The sequence below is a fragment of the Desmodus rotundus genome, chromosome 12 (assembly GCF_022682495.2).
Source record: "Desmodus rotundus isolate HL8 chromosome 12, HLdesRot8A.1, whole genome shotgun sequence".
NCBI lineage: Eukaryota > Metazoa > Chordata > Mammalia > Chiroptera > Phyllostomidae > Desmodus > Desmodus rotundus.
Genome location: NC_071398.1, coordinates 92,707,325 through 92,724,211, shown reverse-complemented (window position 1 = coordinate 92,724,211; position 16,887 = coordinate 92,707,325). Strand labels below are relative to the sequence as shown.

Sequence of the window (16,887 nt, the reverse complement as noted above, 5' to 3'; positions counted from 1 at the left end):
ATACTCTGTAAATAAGCTCAGTTCCACACCACTCACAGGAGGGGCATCCGGCCTCGAGCCGCCTCTAGGCCACACACTGAATACACAAACACTAACAATGTTTTAAGTAAATTTACAATTTGGTGTTGGGCCCCGGTTGGACACCCCTGGGGGCATCTTTGGGGGGAACCTTCAGGCCACCCGTACCTATTACATACCCAGCTCTGAACACTAATGCACACGGTCAGAGGTGCATTCTACAGCTTCAGGGCTCAGCGGCCACCCTTTCGGCACCAGCGGCCAGCCACGTACGGTGTTGTAAACACAGGCCTAGCCCTCCGACACCCGGAACCAGCAAAGGCAGAACACGGGGGCTCCGAACACCTTTCTGGGGTGTGGCCCGGCCAGGCATCACTGCGCGATGCCAGGAGAGCCAGCAACGCCAGTTTACCCTTGGTTTCCGCTTTTGACAAGGGGAGCACAGCTGTACTTACCTCCTGGGGTTGCTGTGAGGACTGAATTAGTTATTCCAGTGCTCAGGTAACAACAAAAACCTGGTAAAACGGTCAGTGTTGACACCGTTCTCCAAGCCAGGACTGCACCTTCCCCTTCATTTTTGTTCTGGGAACCCCGGTAAGGTCACTGACACTGGGGAACTCACAGTGTGCCAGGCCCTGTGCTGAGCGCTGGGTGGCCTTTATTGCATGTGATCTTGACCACTCTGACCGAGGTGCCAATTTCATCACCAGGTAAAAACGAGAGAGCTGGGGCTCCAAAAGGGGAAGTGTGTCAGGCAGAGTCCCAAAGCCCCAGGCAGGAGTGGGGGCACCAGCCTGGGCAGTCCGACTCCAGCTCCTGTGCTTTAATGCCTTGTTTCCAAAACAGTCTCCAGATGTCCTCCGCAAAAATGGAACATTTCCTCTGCAAGCGCCGCGGCCCCCGCTGTGGACCACGTCTCAGGACACAGAGGGGAGAGGAACACAACGGGAGCGTCTTCCCTGAAGACACGAACCAGGCTCCCTGGAAAAAGCCGGGAGCAGGCAGGAGGCAAGGACGGAAGGTGGTGGGAGCTCCCGCGCGTGGGCGCTCCCTGTGTGTGGCCCACTTGGGCTGGCTGAAAATACGGCTTTGAAAAGCAATGATTCATTTTTATAAAAATCTTGAAGACCAAGTCAAACAAGAGTAGCACGTTCCCTGTGAGGTTCTGTGCTTACTCTTAATGCTACTTTGGCTCAAACCATTTTTAGAACTTGTTTACAGTTGTCCTCGGACTTTAAGAGAATTAAGTCTCATTTTACAGTCACCTCCCATTGGACGGACTGACGGACAGACATACGCACACACAGAGTTACCCACCTTATGTACCAGCTGGGCTCCAGATGATGCCTTGGGCCATTTCCAAAAATGGAATCCATCAAAGGGTGAGTGCTCACCCCCCAGAGGACATTCTAAAGAACTTACCGGGGGGTGGCCGCTACAGTCAGCTGCTCGACCTTACAGACATCCATTTCACACAGACGAATCTGCTCAGATCCGTCAGTTAGAAGGATGGCGGAACACTCCAATCAAAAAGCCTACTTGACCAATAAAATATCGCAACCTTTATTTAAAATAAAACACAAGTTGGCAAGCCTTGCGAGACAACAGGCAGACAGCACTCCCTTTCAAGGGCCTCATTTATTTACATCAAGTTTAACACTGTTAGCAGTTCACAGTCAGAGGACAGGGTGAGAGAATTAAATTAGGGAACAGAACACCTGAAAATAGATTACAATAACAATTAAGAACAAACACCTGGCACCACCGGCAGGGTGACCCACAACGCATGTGTTTTCAGTGAAGCCCCGTGCTGTCTCGCTGTGTCCCTCGGCGATGCACCCGGCGCCAGGTCCCTGGACCTCGCCCTCCGGGCGTGCCACGCACACCTGCAGAGCCTGGTCTTTGGCTTAGCGTGGGACGAGCTTCAAGACTCTGAAGCCTGTGTCCCAGACAAGATTCTGTCCACCACCACCACCTGGTCAAACTCGTTCTTGCTGAGCGAAGGTAACGCCACGGCCCCTCCACCAACAGGCATTAGAGCACCTGTCCGCAAAGAAGGAAAGGGGGCTCCACCCAGGACGGGGGCCCTGAGCGTGGTGGACTCACCGCTCAGGCGGCCTGTCCGCAGCAAACGCACCAGCCAGGGCACAGCTCGAGTCACCGACCCCAGAGGGTGACCCCCTGCAGACTCCTCTCACCCACCCCCTCCTGTCTTCGTGGGCACGATGACAGGGTATGTACGGAACGTGGGCAGAACGTGTCCCCTCTCTGCAGACCGAGGGGGGTTTCCACACAGGCACCCGATGTCACTACAGGCGAGGACCGCGTTGCCCGTGCCTGCTTCTGAGTACTAGTGTCTCTGGAAGACAGACAGCCTAATCAAGGTGCCTTCTCCAGATCTCTGGCAATTTCTCTCCTGATGGAGTCCCAAAGCAGCAGCCACAGTAAAAAATAGCTCATCAAAAGGGAGGAAGGCGGGCTTATCTGGCCCCGGCCTACCAGAAACATCCCTCAGCATCCCCACCACCCGCAGTCCACGCACAGGTGCCGCCCAGCTGCACACACAGGGTCTGGGGCTCCGCACTGCTGACCTGGAAGTAATGCTGCGCTCCCCTCTGCCTTCTGAATCAAGAACACATTTGGCATACCTGTGCTACTGTTATAATTGCCGAAAACTATCCACATACGTGAATATTTTATTAACCAGAAGTCCCATTTTCCAACTAAAGCTTATGGTGCTTAAATCCATGACTTAAAACTGTCTTAAGGCTCCGAAGCCAATCGAAACAAACCCCGACCCCGCCAACTTCCCTCCTCACCCAGAGCCTGCTGGCATTTGACAGCTCCTGCCCTCCGCATTGAGCCCTGTGTGTGCAGCTCAGAAGGCCCGAGCAACATGCAGGACCCAGAAATGTGCCGCTCCAGCACAGGGGCGGACAAGGACGGACACCAAGGGTGTGTGCAGGGCGTTTCTGAGGACTGGGTGGGACTGGAAGATGTCCTTTCCCTTAGAGGGTCTGCAGGTGTGACGATCCTCTAAGGGAAACCCTGCCGCCCACGACCGCAGGTTAATGGCCTTGCTACTGTGTTCGGGTCGCTTGGCAATGAGGAGGTCAAAGGGTGTATTTTTTCTCAGAGATGTAAACAATTTCAGATTTATAACTGTACACAGGAGCAAAGAAGTGAGTGCGCTAGGAGGAAGGGAAGGGGCCCGTTAGTGCACCCCGCCCCCACTCACCAGGCAGGATGGAGAGAAGTGCATGGCCATCTGGGTCAGTGCCCCCTGGGGGAAGAACCTCCGTGCTCTCACTGACTGGGGCTCTGAGCCTCTGCCTCCCATCGTGCTCATTTCTACCAGTTCCAGACCAACAACATGCCCCATCAACCCAGCTGACCAGTGTCCTCTGCAACACACACAGAAACCATCTCCGAAGGCACACCCTCTAGGAGTGATCGCTACCCCTTGCAAGTCAGCCTGGAAGCCAGATGGCCGGGCCCAGACCTCCTCCTCCCCGGGAGAAGCCCGGGATCTTCTCACCCTGGTCATCACAGCGTGAGGCCTTCCCCAATGTCCTGTCCCTTGGATCGAGGACACTGAGTCATACCACCTGGTACACAGATAGAACATACACCTCGGGTGGCAGCATGGAAAGCAGCAGAACCAGAGCAGACTCATCTTTTTGGACAGTGCAGTGAACTTCACAAAAGACAGGCTGGTGCTAAGCTAGTCCCTGTGGGGGGGATGCTCTGGAGCAGGGTACAACCCTGAGACCCGCCCACACTTCCCCAGGGATGCAGGCGGGCAGGCAGGGGTGGGCAGTAGCAGGGCAAGTACCTGTAATCATTACTCCAGGCTCTACTGACCCACCTAAAAAAAGCAAGCCTAACGTTAGATTTTTTTTTTTTTCCAAGTCTGGGAGTGGCAAAACTGACTCTCCCCCAAAGATACATCCATCTGGTCACCAGTGGGACTGGGTTTAGAACCAGCCAAGGCCTTCCTCCCTGACTAGGTGAGAGCTAACAGCAATTTCCCTGGGTCGTCAGGGGCCCCTAGGGCTGCCTTTCCGCCTTCCTTCCTGTGCCCATGTATCTCAAACTGAATCAGGCATTTACAAAGGAATGGAGCTCCTGGCTTGACTGAGGCTGAGATAGAGATGCAGACAGCTGGAGAGCATTCACAAACACGTAAGGAACGCGTGTCTGGAGACCCAGCTACATGAAGAGGACTGGTCACAAATGCCGAGGGCAGAGACAGGCCCCAAATTAATGCAAGCACGACAGTGAACCCAAAAGCCATCAGGAAAGAAACTGCAGACAACCCTGGCAGCCCAGTGACAACTCCGGCAGGGTGGGGGCAGAGCCTGACAGTGGTGAGACATCCAGCAGCAAAAGTGGAAGGAGCGGGAGACGTCCGAACGCAATGGCCGCCAGCGCAGCTTACTCCTGGATATTTTACAGTCTAGCAGGGAGCTACTCCAGCTACTCTTCTTAGGAAAAAAAATAAGCATGGTTGACTGTCAAGCTCATTTACAACGAACAGGAAATCCTACACGTAACTTCCCAAATGCCCTGGATCTTCAGCCATCCAATCTGCTCCTCTTACCCCCTGCCCCTCAAAAGCAACAGAAACAAAGAGCCCCATGCAGGACACAGGTTAAAAAGGACACTGTCAACATCCACAGGTACGCGTCCCCCACCCGTCTGGGGCGCTCAGCGACTGCACGTGCAGTGGGCAGGTGCTCAGGACTAGGAGGGCCTCCTCCTTGAGTCGAGGTCCCTGCAAGAGCTTCCCTGTCCTGGAGTGAGGACCCATCGCTACTTTTTAATGATTATGATTAAACCAGAACGTTGGTCCCTAGTTTCCTGGAGTTATCAGCACTGAGCTACAATTTTAGTAAAATACTTACTGTACCTGCACGCAGCCAGCAGTTTCATGTTTGTATTAAATGCCACATCACAGAGGGGACTGCTGTTACAGAGGGGACACAATGCACGGGGGATCTGCATTTCCAGGGCCCCCACAGGTAAAGTCTGTGGGTCCATCAGCATATAGCCAACTGGTTCCCTAATGGACATTAATAATACAACCTTATAGTCCTATCACATTTGATACTTTTTCTCAAAGTGCTTTCACATACACAATTTCAGTCATTCAAATGGCACGGAATAAAGGGTTTTGTTTTTTTTTTAAGAAAAAGGAATGTAGCACTAGGTCTGTTAAAACTGAAGTTGGCATTCTGTCACGAAGTGTGGACTGTGGGCTGCCAGGTGCATCCCGAAGGACGACCCACAGGATGTTCTCAGTTCCCGAGCTCTTGCAGACGCCCGAGTTGCTGGCGCCGCCACCGCTGGCGCTCCGATGGCCCGGAGCGTGTGCTTCGGGAAGTGCGTGGCACTGTGCAGACTGATTGTCAATCTGAGCCACGTTTTCTGCAGGGTCTCTCAAGGCAGCGGGAATGATGGAGATACCCCACAACCAGAGTCAAGACACCCCAACGCTAGCCAGGCTCTGCCACTTAGCAACGGCTGTGAGATAGTGGGCAAGTGACTTAACCGTCCTCTCTTCCAGTTCTTAAGCTGTAAAGGAGGGGTGTTAACAGTGTTCAGGCAGTGCTGGAGGGCTGGGGTCGGCAGGGATTCTCAGAAAACACAGTGGCTGAGACCTCACCCCACTGGGAATTCTGATCGATGCATCAGGTTATTTTGTTTGTTTGTTTTTCTAACCACAGGGGATTTTGTTGCACATCCCTGGCTAAGACTCACTGGACTAAGTTTATTAATTACAGTAAGTAGTTAACACATACGGAGTGCTCATTATGTGTCAGGCACTCAAGCTAAGCATCTTATATACATTATCATTAAATCCTTAAGACAACCCCGAGGTAGTTACTATTGTCATCCCTGTTCTCCAATGAGGAAGCTAAGGCTCAGGAAGGGGAAATGACTTGCCTTCTAGACTGGCTACGAGTCTGGACTCTTAATCACTGTCTACACTGTACCTTCAGCCCAAAAGCTCCATGGCCTCAGTTAAATAAATATGGGCTGTGCTTTAGCAGAGTCATATTTTACTAACTGGGCACTATTTTATTAGCCAACTTTCCACTGAATTATAAGAAAATTCTAATTTAAACCCCAAAATGCAGCTGGGTAAAGACCTCAATGTACAGAGGTCATCTGGAAAAACATGGACAGACTTTCTTAGGGTCAAGTTTTTTTTTAAGGCTATATCTCTGAAAACCACGATGGAAGTGTGTAGGAAAATATACACATTTTAATTTTACACAAAGCCTTTTAAGAAAATACTTCATGTAAAGTATAATGAAGATGTATTATTCCACACAAAATACTGCATTTTAAGGTAAGAAATCTAAACTGAAATTGTATTATCTGTACACGAAAGGGTTCAAGCTGTTGTGGGCGGGGGGTGGGGGGTGGGGGGGCGGTGGTGTGTGTGAGTGTGTGTGAGTGTGTGTGTGTGTGTGTGTGAGAGAGAGAGAGAGAGAGAGAGAAACTTTACAGTTCTCAACATTTCATAGAAGTGTTCTGGCTCCTGCTCCCTGCTTTGCTTTTAAGCCAGATAGAATTAAACTACATTTTTAGTTTCTAGAAGCAGTTTTTGCTTTGAATTCAAACTTTTAAACTTACGTAAGGTTTTTTGCTTCTGTTTTTTAAATCTGGTCCTTTTCAAGTAGAAAAAGGAAACACCTACTGGCAAATTACCCTTTCCTAAGTTGACAGTGCCTCTTTAACCTTAACCCTGAGCCTTTAAGTCCTGAAGTTCCACAGCTCAAGCATCACATGGACGAGGGTGGGGGGTGCTGCAAAAAATCAATGCTACTATTGACAGTGTTGCGAAAACTCAATTCGTTAACTTACTGAGCACCTACTGTAGGCAAGACAGAGCCCGGTGCTGCCCCTGAGTAAGACACCGCTCCCACCCTCCAGACTGTTCTTCGGTGTGAAGAAACTGGGGAGCATACATACACTCAGTAGTGATCCTCCAAGGCTTATTTTCAGAGCTCTCAAGGAAAGATCCCTCACTTAGGGAAAAAAATAATCCCCTGAAAAACAATGATAATCCCTCAACTTGCATCCCACAATGTCAGGGATAAACTTAAAAAGCAGCATAAAATATTCTAAAGTTTTAGCTTTCCCTGCCCCACCCTTAAAAGGCTAACTGCTAAAACGATTTCAAGTTTATGGAAGTACATGATGAAGGGGAGTGGCTAAGCAGACAGGAGTGGGACCTCTGGTTTGTACGTCCACGTTGACGGGAACTCGAGCTCCTCTTCCAGCCGCGCCAAGGAGACCAACCACATCACTAGCTGCCTGTGCTGCAACTCCAGGCAACAGACAGAGACCAGACCACCAGCCCCAGCAAGAAATGCCCAGTGCGGTCTCCTCCCTTCCAAGCCTCCTCTTGGCCTGGGCCTCCTTTCAAGCTGCCATGGTAAGAATCAAGGTTTCCTTTCTTTCCAATGAAAACTAAATTTCCTCCTTGGTCAAAGATGCCAAACTCTACCGCAAACACAGTTTTTCCCCCTTAGTATTCTAGCCCAATCAATATAATCTAACAGTTCGAAATTTCATGATTTGCTACTGAGCAAAGAAGAGAATGAAAAGCCATTCACCGTAACAACACCCACTACAGAGCTTTCCAGGGAGGCTCTCAGAGGACGAGGCTCCCCTGTGTGTAAAACACCCAGGAGGACCGCTATCGCTGCCTTCATTCACTTAACGGACTTACAGATGGGGCGGTGGCTCGACTGGATCGATGGCTGAGGCCAGAAGAAAATTCACTGCTCATCAATGCTGAATTCCTATCTTCTTAAGCTAATATTCCTTTGGAAGGAAAAAATGTGTGTTTATTTTTTGGGATTGGGTTCTCCTTGGGGGAGGGGTCATAAAGCTTTAAAAACAGAATGAAGTGGTAGCTGGCATTAGACCTGATACCGAGAATATTAATAATACATAACCAATCAGATTCAGCTCCCTGCGATCCTAATTAACTCCCATCATTCTAAATGAGTAGGGAAGAAAAAAGCCTATCTTTCAGAGGCAAAACACATTTGAGGGTTAAGTCATTCATTAGGTTTCTAGGCTCTAATTGGTGTTCCCTGGAAATGATGTGCTCCTTCAATTAAACATTCTTAAAATGATATTAAAATCAACATCAAAGACTATTCCCAATGTGATCTTTACAACAAGCACAAAGATGGGGGGCATGTGCAAGGAGAAAAGCAAGTGAGAGTAACTTGGGGCGATTCATCAGAAATCCAGAGAGTGTGCTTCTCTGTACTTCCCACCTGGTTTGGGTCTGAGGTGAGGAGGGAACGGAAAGGTACAGGGAAACGGCCATTAGGACCAAACCAGCTCCCCTCCAGTCACAGACCCCTGGGCCTGGCTGTGGGCTTTCGAGAGGAGCCCCTTTGCAGGGGGCTCCTCTTGTATTTTCCGTGATGGAGAAATACACAGCCACCCCAGGCCCTGACCAGTACGCCAGCGGGCAGGGTGCCACATCAGAAAAGGACTCCCCTGTGAGGACCTGCGTACAACCGTTAACTCCAAAGTCAAGGCGGGTCAATGCCTACATGTTGCCAGGACTGAAGGGAGATGGCCTGCCCAGCAGGGGGCAGGGAAGGACCACTACAGACATCCCTACCCTACAGCGCACAGACTGGCACTGGACAGCAGGAAGCCCGTCCAGGCCCCTTAGGGAGTAACAGACCAGACTGGGAGAAACAGCTTCGGTTGATCAATAATATGAGACTTTAGGAGGGGGTTTCGAAATCTCAGCATTCTTTCCCTCCTGCACCAGTTCACACACCACTGAAAACAGGTCAGCAGCGTGCAGACAGGGCCGGCTTTGTAGTTCCAGCACTCCGATCTGCAGCTCTTGCTGCAGCGGTGACCTTGTGGAAGCAAGGCTGACAGCTGCTTCCAAGAGCCTTGAACAACAGAAACATCACTCGGTACCTTCCCAGCTTCCCTTCCTTCTGGCCCCCCAAATCTGCTGGGTGAGGCGGAGCATCACCACCACTGGTAGCCGCTGCAGCCCTCAGTCAGCCCCTCCTGTGCGGGTGCCGCCCTGCCTGACCGCCTTGCACCAGTCCCAGTAAGAGTGGCTGGACCTGGTCCCTCACGGCACCACACACACCCACTCCCTGATGTCCCAGTGCAGCTTCCGGCCCTGTCCACAACTGCCCGGCCCCGTCCACTTCCCCTCTCCTAGGAATTCTGCTTTCTGTTCTTGGTGAGATGAACCTGTAAACGTGAGATCTCAGAGAGCTGAGGTACTTCACATGGACACACTCAAGTATCAGTCTTTCATTTTTCGAAAACAAGAACACAGGAAAACAAGCCCCTCCCCCTCCCCTGGGAATCGTGTGCATCTCCCCACGAGGCCGACAGTGGCTACCTCTGCACCACATCGCTGATTTCCTGCACACACGCCAGTAAGTTATTAAGGACGGGGTTGGCCCCGGGCCCCGCGGTGGCGGCCGAGGACACCTGCAGCTCCTGCAGGCTGAGCTCCAGTTTGCTCACAGCCTCTCGGAAGGCGAACTTGTTGCGAGTCTGAGGGATGCAGTCCACGTAGCCTGAGCAGTAGTCGAGCAGCTGGTGGCCAGTGTCCACCAGCTGGCTATTGGGCACCGGTTCCGAGATCGCACTGGACAGTAGGTCCGCACATTCCAGCAGGGCCTCCTTGCTGATTTTGTCCGCTGAGATTTTCTCAGCTGCCTGTCTGGTTTTCCTCAGAGCCACTTTAGTACCTGCTGTGCCGTTGGCCATTTTGGCTGGCGAGATGGAAGATGTGGGCAGAGGCACTTGAGGGGGAGGCACCGCAGGCCTCCCGGCTTTCCCACCGACGGGCACTGCCCCCGGAGCTGCCTTCTTCCCTCCCTCCTGGGTTTCCGACGCAGGCTGTCCGGCCACCGGGGCGGTCGGCTCTTCCGTGGGGTCTGAGCACAGGGACGGGTGCTGCAGTAGTCTCATCACTGGCGGTGGGGGAGGGGCACACTTTGGTTTTACCCGTCGGGGCCGGTCTTTGTCTCCAGAGGATGTGACCTGATGCTCAGATAAGAGCTTGAATTTATTCCCCTGAGAGTCTGTGCCAATGAGCTGCACATCAGCTGGGGTGTGCTTCAGAGTGGGGGAGATAAGGACGGGCACTTTGTGGTTGTGAGTGGTTGGGAGGACAGCCGCAGCCTTGGCTGGGGACCAGCCTGTCTGCTCACCATCCTCTGGGACTCCAGCCATGCCAAGTCGTGCCCCACCATTCCTCTCCTTGCTTTTGGGGGCAGCTGCCACTCCAGCCACCCCCACCCCCGGGGAGTCCTTCTCTGTAATGGCTGGATCCCCAGAGGGGGTTCTGAGAGGAAGAGCTGCGGCTCCTCTGGGCAAAAGTTTGGCTTTTGGTCTCTCCCTGGTTGGAGCGGCACCTTCCTCTGATTTTTTGGGAAGCGTGTCACTGGCCCTGTCCACATTCTCTTCTGGCTGAGAAGAGGCGGACACTGTCCTTTCCAGCTGGAGTTTGGACCTCTGGCAGTTCCTGGGAAGGGTCATTGCCATCCTATCCTGCTCTGGAAGCCCTGAGGACATGGAAGATGTAGAGTTTGACCTTGGAAAAGGCTTGGAAGCGTCATCACTGGCTGTGGGTTTACCTGCTCGTAAGCCCAGTGTCTTTTTGATTAAGCGTGGTGTAAAGAAGCCTGTGATGCCAGACCACCCGCCCCCTGCAGTGCCGCTGCCCCCACCCCCGCCACCGTCGTCATTACAGAGGTTCCTCTGTGCAAAGCTCCCCCCATAGCACTTGGGGGGCACCAGATTCGCCTCTTGCTGGGCAGCAGTGAAAGAGAACCCATCAGCATGCTGTAGAGAAGCAACAGATGAGAAGTTACCCGTGAGTTCATATTTCTTGTGGGGCTGATTCTCCATTTCTCGGAAGGAGCTGCTGCGTTTGGGGGGTGTGGGAGCATTTTTCTTTTTCATGAAGGAGCTGAAGAAGCCTCCCTTCCTATCCCTGGTGAAACATGTCTCTTTGGCATCTTCCAAGAGGCTGCTGGGTGACTTGTCTCTCTGTTTTCGAGGCAGTGCTGGGGACCCACTGGGGGCCTGTGCACTTCTAATGAACCCTGATGAGAAACGGCCAATCAGTAATGTGAAATAGAAGAAGGCACTCCGTTACACCTGAGTTGTCAGTTTTGTCAGCATCTATCCAACGTCAGGTGGGAGCAGGGCTCGGAGGAAACTAACAGATTCGTTGCCATTTCACACTGATCCGTGTGCCAAATGTGATGTGGGACAGAGATGGGAAGAAACGCCCTGCTGATCACTACCCGGGCCTTCACCTCTTCTCTACAAACCACCTGGCCTGACGGCCAGCTTCACTGAAGCAGTGCCTGCCAGAACTGCCCAGGTGGTAAGCGTCTGGGAAGCGAGAGTTAAGGAACAGAGTGGGAGGCAGACTGCATGCGGGTGGACGAAGGAACAGAGTGGGAGGCAGACTGCATGCGGGTGGACGGACCAGGACTCCTGACCCTGGCATGCAGAACTGCGGACGAGCGTGGTCCGTGAGGCAGATGCCAGCTACACCTGCCTCGGGGAAGACGGGCAGGGAAGGGCCCGGAAGCAGCGCAGGGTTCCTCAGACAAGCAGTCTGACTCTGCCTGCCCAGGGACTCATACCTGGTGCTGAACTGGAAGCAGAATTGTCCGTGGCATCTTGGGCCCCTTCGATATTCTCCTTGTTCTCCGCCTGTTTCTTCAGCGTCCGGGTCTTAGAAGGAAGTATAGGTAATCGGGGCAGGTAGGGAACGACCGATGAGGAGGCGGCGGCCCTCCCAAGCTCCTCGGCTACCTCTGTGAGGAAGACAAGGAGGCTGATAAACACACCATCCTGACAGAGCAGAGTTCTTTGCAGGAAAGACACACGACACGAGAGAACTGGAGAACAGCGTGCCAAATGTGTAAATGGAGTCACAGAGCACGCATTCTTTTTGTCTGGCTGCTTTTGCTGAACATCATGTTCACGGATTCGCCCATAATGCTGCACGTGGCAGGGTTTTCTGCATACCGTTTGAACGTGAGAAAACACCACAACTCACCCGTCCTCCTCTCCTGGTGCCCAGTTTCCAGTTGCTATGAATACGTTGCTAGGGGCATCCTGTTGCGTCTTCTGCTTCACAACTGCCTGCATAGCTACTGGGCCCACACTCGGAGCAGGACTGGTGGGCACGGGGCGCATACAAATTCAGCTCTTTCCTGCCAAACTGCCTCCCCAAGTGGCTGTACCGATCCACTCTCCCACCAGCATTGTGTAATTGTTCTGGTTCCTCTGCATCCTCTCCAGTTTTGTGCTATCGGGGTTTTCTGTGTGATTTAATTGTAGCCACTCTGGGGTAGGCTCACAGAGGGTCTCACTGTCCTACTTTGTTCTTCTCTGTTGAGGAGCGACACTGAGCATGGCCTCATATGCCTACTCATCGCTTTGCTGTCCTGAGTCCCTGTTCAGAGGCTGAACAGAGCAGACAAATGTCTGCAGGTACCTTTCTTTTCGGTTGCACCTTGTACTAAAAAGGAGGGTAGATACAGTCCATGAAGTAAATGAGGCTCCTGAAAAAGGGTTCACCCACCAGTAAGCCTTGCTGACTACAGCAGGCCATGCGCTCTGTGGCTTTCGCTGAAGCAAAGATATAATTTGTTATTCATTCCTAAACAAAAATGAAGCCAGTAGGATTAATGAAACTATAAAATTTTGTGATTCTACAACTTTTGGGGTAATTGTTTTTAAAAGTTAATATGCCCCAAGAGTGGGCACATGGCACCTAACCCAAGCCTATCCAATGAGATTCCTTTCATACGACACTGTGCACAACAGCTGGGAGACCAACATGACCTCAGGGGTGCTGACAACCATGTCCAAGGCTTTAGGAGGGAGGGAAACCCGAAGCTACTTGAGTCTATGGCTTCAACCGACCCTGAGGTTATTAGCACCTTTCTGCTTTCCCACAGTTTGGTTACGAGCCAGCAAATCCTCCTCTTAATACTTAAGAAAGTTTGAATTAGGTTTCCTTCATTTACAAGTAATAAGTGCATCCTTTTAAGGTAGGGACTGTGTCTTAGCTCTGTGTCCTCAGACCTAGTATAGTCCTTGCCACAGGTTAAATGTCAATAAAATATGGGTTGAATAATGTTCCATTTCTTATTTAGCAACTGTGAATTGAAATTAGCTTTAAAATTTGATAAGGGCTGATTTTCTAAGAGAATATAGCATTTTCAAGAGAAGGAGAAGTATTTAACTGCGGATTCAGCAGAAGCTAAAAGCTGACACAAAAGTATCAGAGAAAGGGACCCCACTCTTTGACCCGATAGCCACGACCCCCACAAGTCTGACACGTGGGAGAAAGGCACACAGAAGACCGAGGGGCTCTGAGACAGGCAGCTGCTCTTCTCCCTTTCTTCTCCCCAGACATGACAAAGTGCTAAGGGAAGCTACAAAAATCAACGTATCTGATTTCCTCTTCCCACATTTTTAAACTTGAACTTAAGCAGTAAGTTGTGTTCAATTATGGAGGAAAGGAAAAAAATTAAAAATATTTATAAAATTCTGGAACTCTATCACAGTGTCTAATAGGCAAGCACATATAACCAAGAGTGCCGTGTTTTTAGCTCTCTGGAAAGAGTCTCTGTCCATAACAAGTCTATTGCTTGCCTTCTGCAGGTACTTTTGCAATAACTTTACAGAGTCATCATCCACAAAAGTAGGAAACTGCCTGTACATGTTCATACCCTTGTTTCTCAGATAAGAAAAGGGTTCTCACTGTTCACAGCATAACTTAACATGCTCACACTAAACTCCTATGCCAATATATTTAAGAATAATTTAGGTATTCAATTATATGGATATAATTAACAAACCATTACATATTTAAATTGTTCTTAATTTTTCAATATTATAAACTATATTCTACTGTAACATCCTTGTAGCTAAATCTTTGTTTATACCCTTAATTATTTCCTTAAGATCTACATCCAGAAATAAATTTCTGGGTCTTGCTTTTACAACTTGGTTCTGCCTTTGCAGGTTCAAAGAGTTGGAATATTCTCATACTCACGTCTCTCCCTCTTCTCTTGCCCACATGTTAATGCTTAAAGAACTACCGAACTTGTTCTTTTCAGGAAGAGATTGAATTTGTAATTAAAATACAATTTCAATATTAAAAATATGATAGAAATACAAAGAAATTAAAAAGTAGGAAAAAAATAAGCAGCAACACAAGAATAATGAAGGCCCCAAATTAATTCAGTATCCTGAAATAGAGTCCCACTCCACAAGAGGCCATCATTTTTGAAATGTTATCACCACCACCACCCAGAACCAGCCACCAACAGCGAGCCGCCAGGTTCTCACCTTCAGAAATGCTGGAGTCATGGAACATCGTTTCAAAAGCTTGATGTGTTTCAGCAAAAGAGGGCCTGTCGGCGGGGCTCCATTTCCAGCCTAGGTAACAGAAGGAGGAAATATCAAAAGCTCCCTGCAGAAATCAAATATCCAGGGGCCCACCTGAGAGCAAGCCCCCACACTGCAACGTGTGCTTGTGCAGCAGAGTTCCAGCACGTTCACAAGGGCAGTGAGGCGGCTGCCTCGCAGTCTGACTCGGAGGGTCGTGAACCCACTTCCTAGGTCAGGCCCTCCTATGCAGCCTCAGCTCCCACTCCCAACACTACAGAAATGAGGAAGGCTGAGGAGGTAGTTTAGAAAATGGCAAGTTTTCTTCCACTGGAAAAATAAAAGAGGTTATACTTCTCTTCAAACTTACTCTAACCTTAGGAATCATGAGCTGTACATATTCAGAAATAAAACAGGCTATTAGAAAGGAGGAGCTTAGAGTTCATTTTTGACACAGACAGGGCAGTAGGCAACGCCCATGCTCGATGAGAAAGTAAGATTTATACTCACACAACTGCAACGTAATTCACTATCACCTTCCTATTCTTTCCATCTTCAAGAAATCAGGGGCTTTGTTTACTCATCACAGAGGTAATTTTCAAATGCTCTCCCTACTCTTTAGCAATCATTTTTCATCTAGTTGAAAGCAGTCCTCCCAACTACACTCCACACCCAATTTCATATCATCCTGTTAAATGTGCAAACGACTCTGGGAAGCTGACTCACCGTTTTGGCCCTAGACAACGCTCTCGGGATCTCAGTAGGACTCCCTGGTATAGCACACGGCACACCGACTGGCTGAGCAGTGACCAGCTCTTTGTATGCCACAAGGTGAGAGCCAGGCTAACAACAACAACGGGAGGAGGGGCAATGTTTCCAACTTGGCTTAATCACCCTGAATTGCTGACTCAAACCCTCAAAATTAAAATATGCAAAAATACTCACATGCTCTCATCAGTTCATAAACCTTAGGGGGGCATCCTTCAGGCTGTTCCATCCGATATCCCTTTTCCAGTAGATCGTAGACCTGAGACAGGTCAATACCTGGGTATGGTGACATTCCATACGTAGCAATTTCCCACAACAGCACCCCAAAAGCTGCGTAAGGGACGACAAAAAGAAGCTTAATGTTTTGTCTCAATCATTATTTATTTTATACCATTAGGTAATTATCTTTCAAATACTGGGTAACAGTTACCCACATTATACCTTCCAAGTCTTACAGTACGCCTTGTCCTTCTAAGATATCTGTTACAGGAACACTTCAGACATAACATCAAGATGGTTTTCTTTATATTTCCCATCTTTTACTTAGATGTCCTTTATTACAATGGAGGAGAATAAATCATGACCATACATGAAGTCTGGGGCATATGCAAACTATTCTGAGACCAATCTATGACCCATTTAATGAGTTTCCCAGTTTTTTATGTCAGCAAACAGTAGAGGAATAAGTACAAAAAATGAACTCATTTAAAACTCACCCTAGAAAAAAGAATTTGCTTGATTTTGTCACAGGTTATTTCTGAGTTTGAGATTTCTGGTAAAGAGTGACTTAGAATCCTACAACTATTTCTACTGGCCCACCACCGAAACTTTCAGATTGGTTCCGTCCATGAGCTTCCACTAAATCACACTGCTTTTCGAGGCAGGAGAAACAAGGTCAGTTTCTGGGATAAATTCTAGCCGAAACTTCAGCAGGCCTTCCTTGAGAAGAGGAAGCTACACTGGAAACAAGCGCCAACGCCTCGTGTGGAAAACGGGGCGCTTCGTGGAGAGAGGGTCATTAGAAGGCCGGTGCAGTATGAGATCTATCTAGGCTGTGAGCTCTCTGAAGCAGGGACTTTAGTTATTTTTTACTTTCTTCTTTATACTTCTCCTCTGCTATGTGCCTAGCTTCAATGTCTGGTACCTAGTAGGCATTTAATAAATGATTGAGGAGGGTGGGGGTGAAGACAGAGGATACTGGCCATGTAAAAGAGAAGCTCTAGAGAGTTAAGAGCGTTTATAAAGAAAATAAAGCAACGCATATAGGAAGAAGCCCCTCCCAACCTCACCCCAGACGTCAGATTTAATCGAGAAGGTATTGTAGGCAAGGCTCTCCGGGGCTGTCCATTTGATAGGGAACTTGGCTCCAGCGTGAGCGGTGTAGGTGTCTCCAGTCATCAGTCGACTTAGGCCAAAGTCGGCCACTTTGACCACATGGTTTTCCCCCACTAGGCAGTTCCGAGCTGCAAGATCTCTGTGGGGAAGAGAACCCTGGTGTGATTCCATTTGGACAGTGAAGAAAGTGACCGCACATGCTCTCGTCTCGGTTCTTTGTGCTACAAGCAGAGTTGACAGGTAAGTGCTGACAGGTATGGTACTATTTTATGACAATTGCTAACACGGTAGAAAGCCACTAATTTTGTATCACTT

At 49.7% G+C, this 16,887-nt stretch overlaps 1 protein-coding gene across 10 annotated transcripts in view; it reads right to left on the bottom strand.

The window, feature by feature from the left end:
- Positions 1-1,557: 1,557 nt before the first annotated feature.
- Positions 1,558-16,887, bottom strand: part of ABL2 (ABL proto-oncogene 2, non-receptor tyrosine kinase) — a 96,132-nt gene continuing 80,802 nt past the window's right edge. For 5 of the 10 annotated variants that reach the window (XM_053916057.1, XM_053916058.1, XM_053916059.1 and 2 more), the window contains 6 exons: positions 16,527-16,711; positions 15,415-15,567; positions 14,431-14,520; positions 11,706-11,879; positions 10,920-11,153; positions 1,558-10,610 (listed from right to left, as the gene is read on the bottom strand). In XM_053916057.1, the coding sequence (XP_053772032.1) occupies positions 9,433-10,610; positions 10,920-11,153; positions 11,706-11,879; positions 14,431-14,520; positions 15,415-15,567; positions 16,527-16,711 (2,014 nt within the window). In that variant the 3' untranslated portion in view covers positions 1,558-9,432. Of the gene's footprint in view, positions 11,154-11,705; positions 11,880-14,430; positions 14,521-15,414; positions 15,568-16,526; positions 16,712-16,887 lie in introns of all 10 variants that reach the window. The other 5 variants (XM_053916054.1, XM_053916055.1, XM_053916056.1 and 2 more) reach the window with 1 other exon arrangement.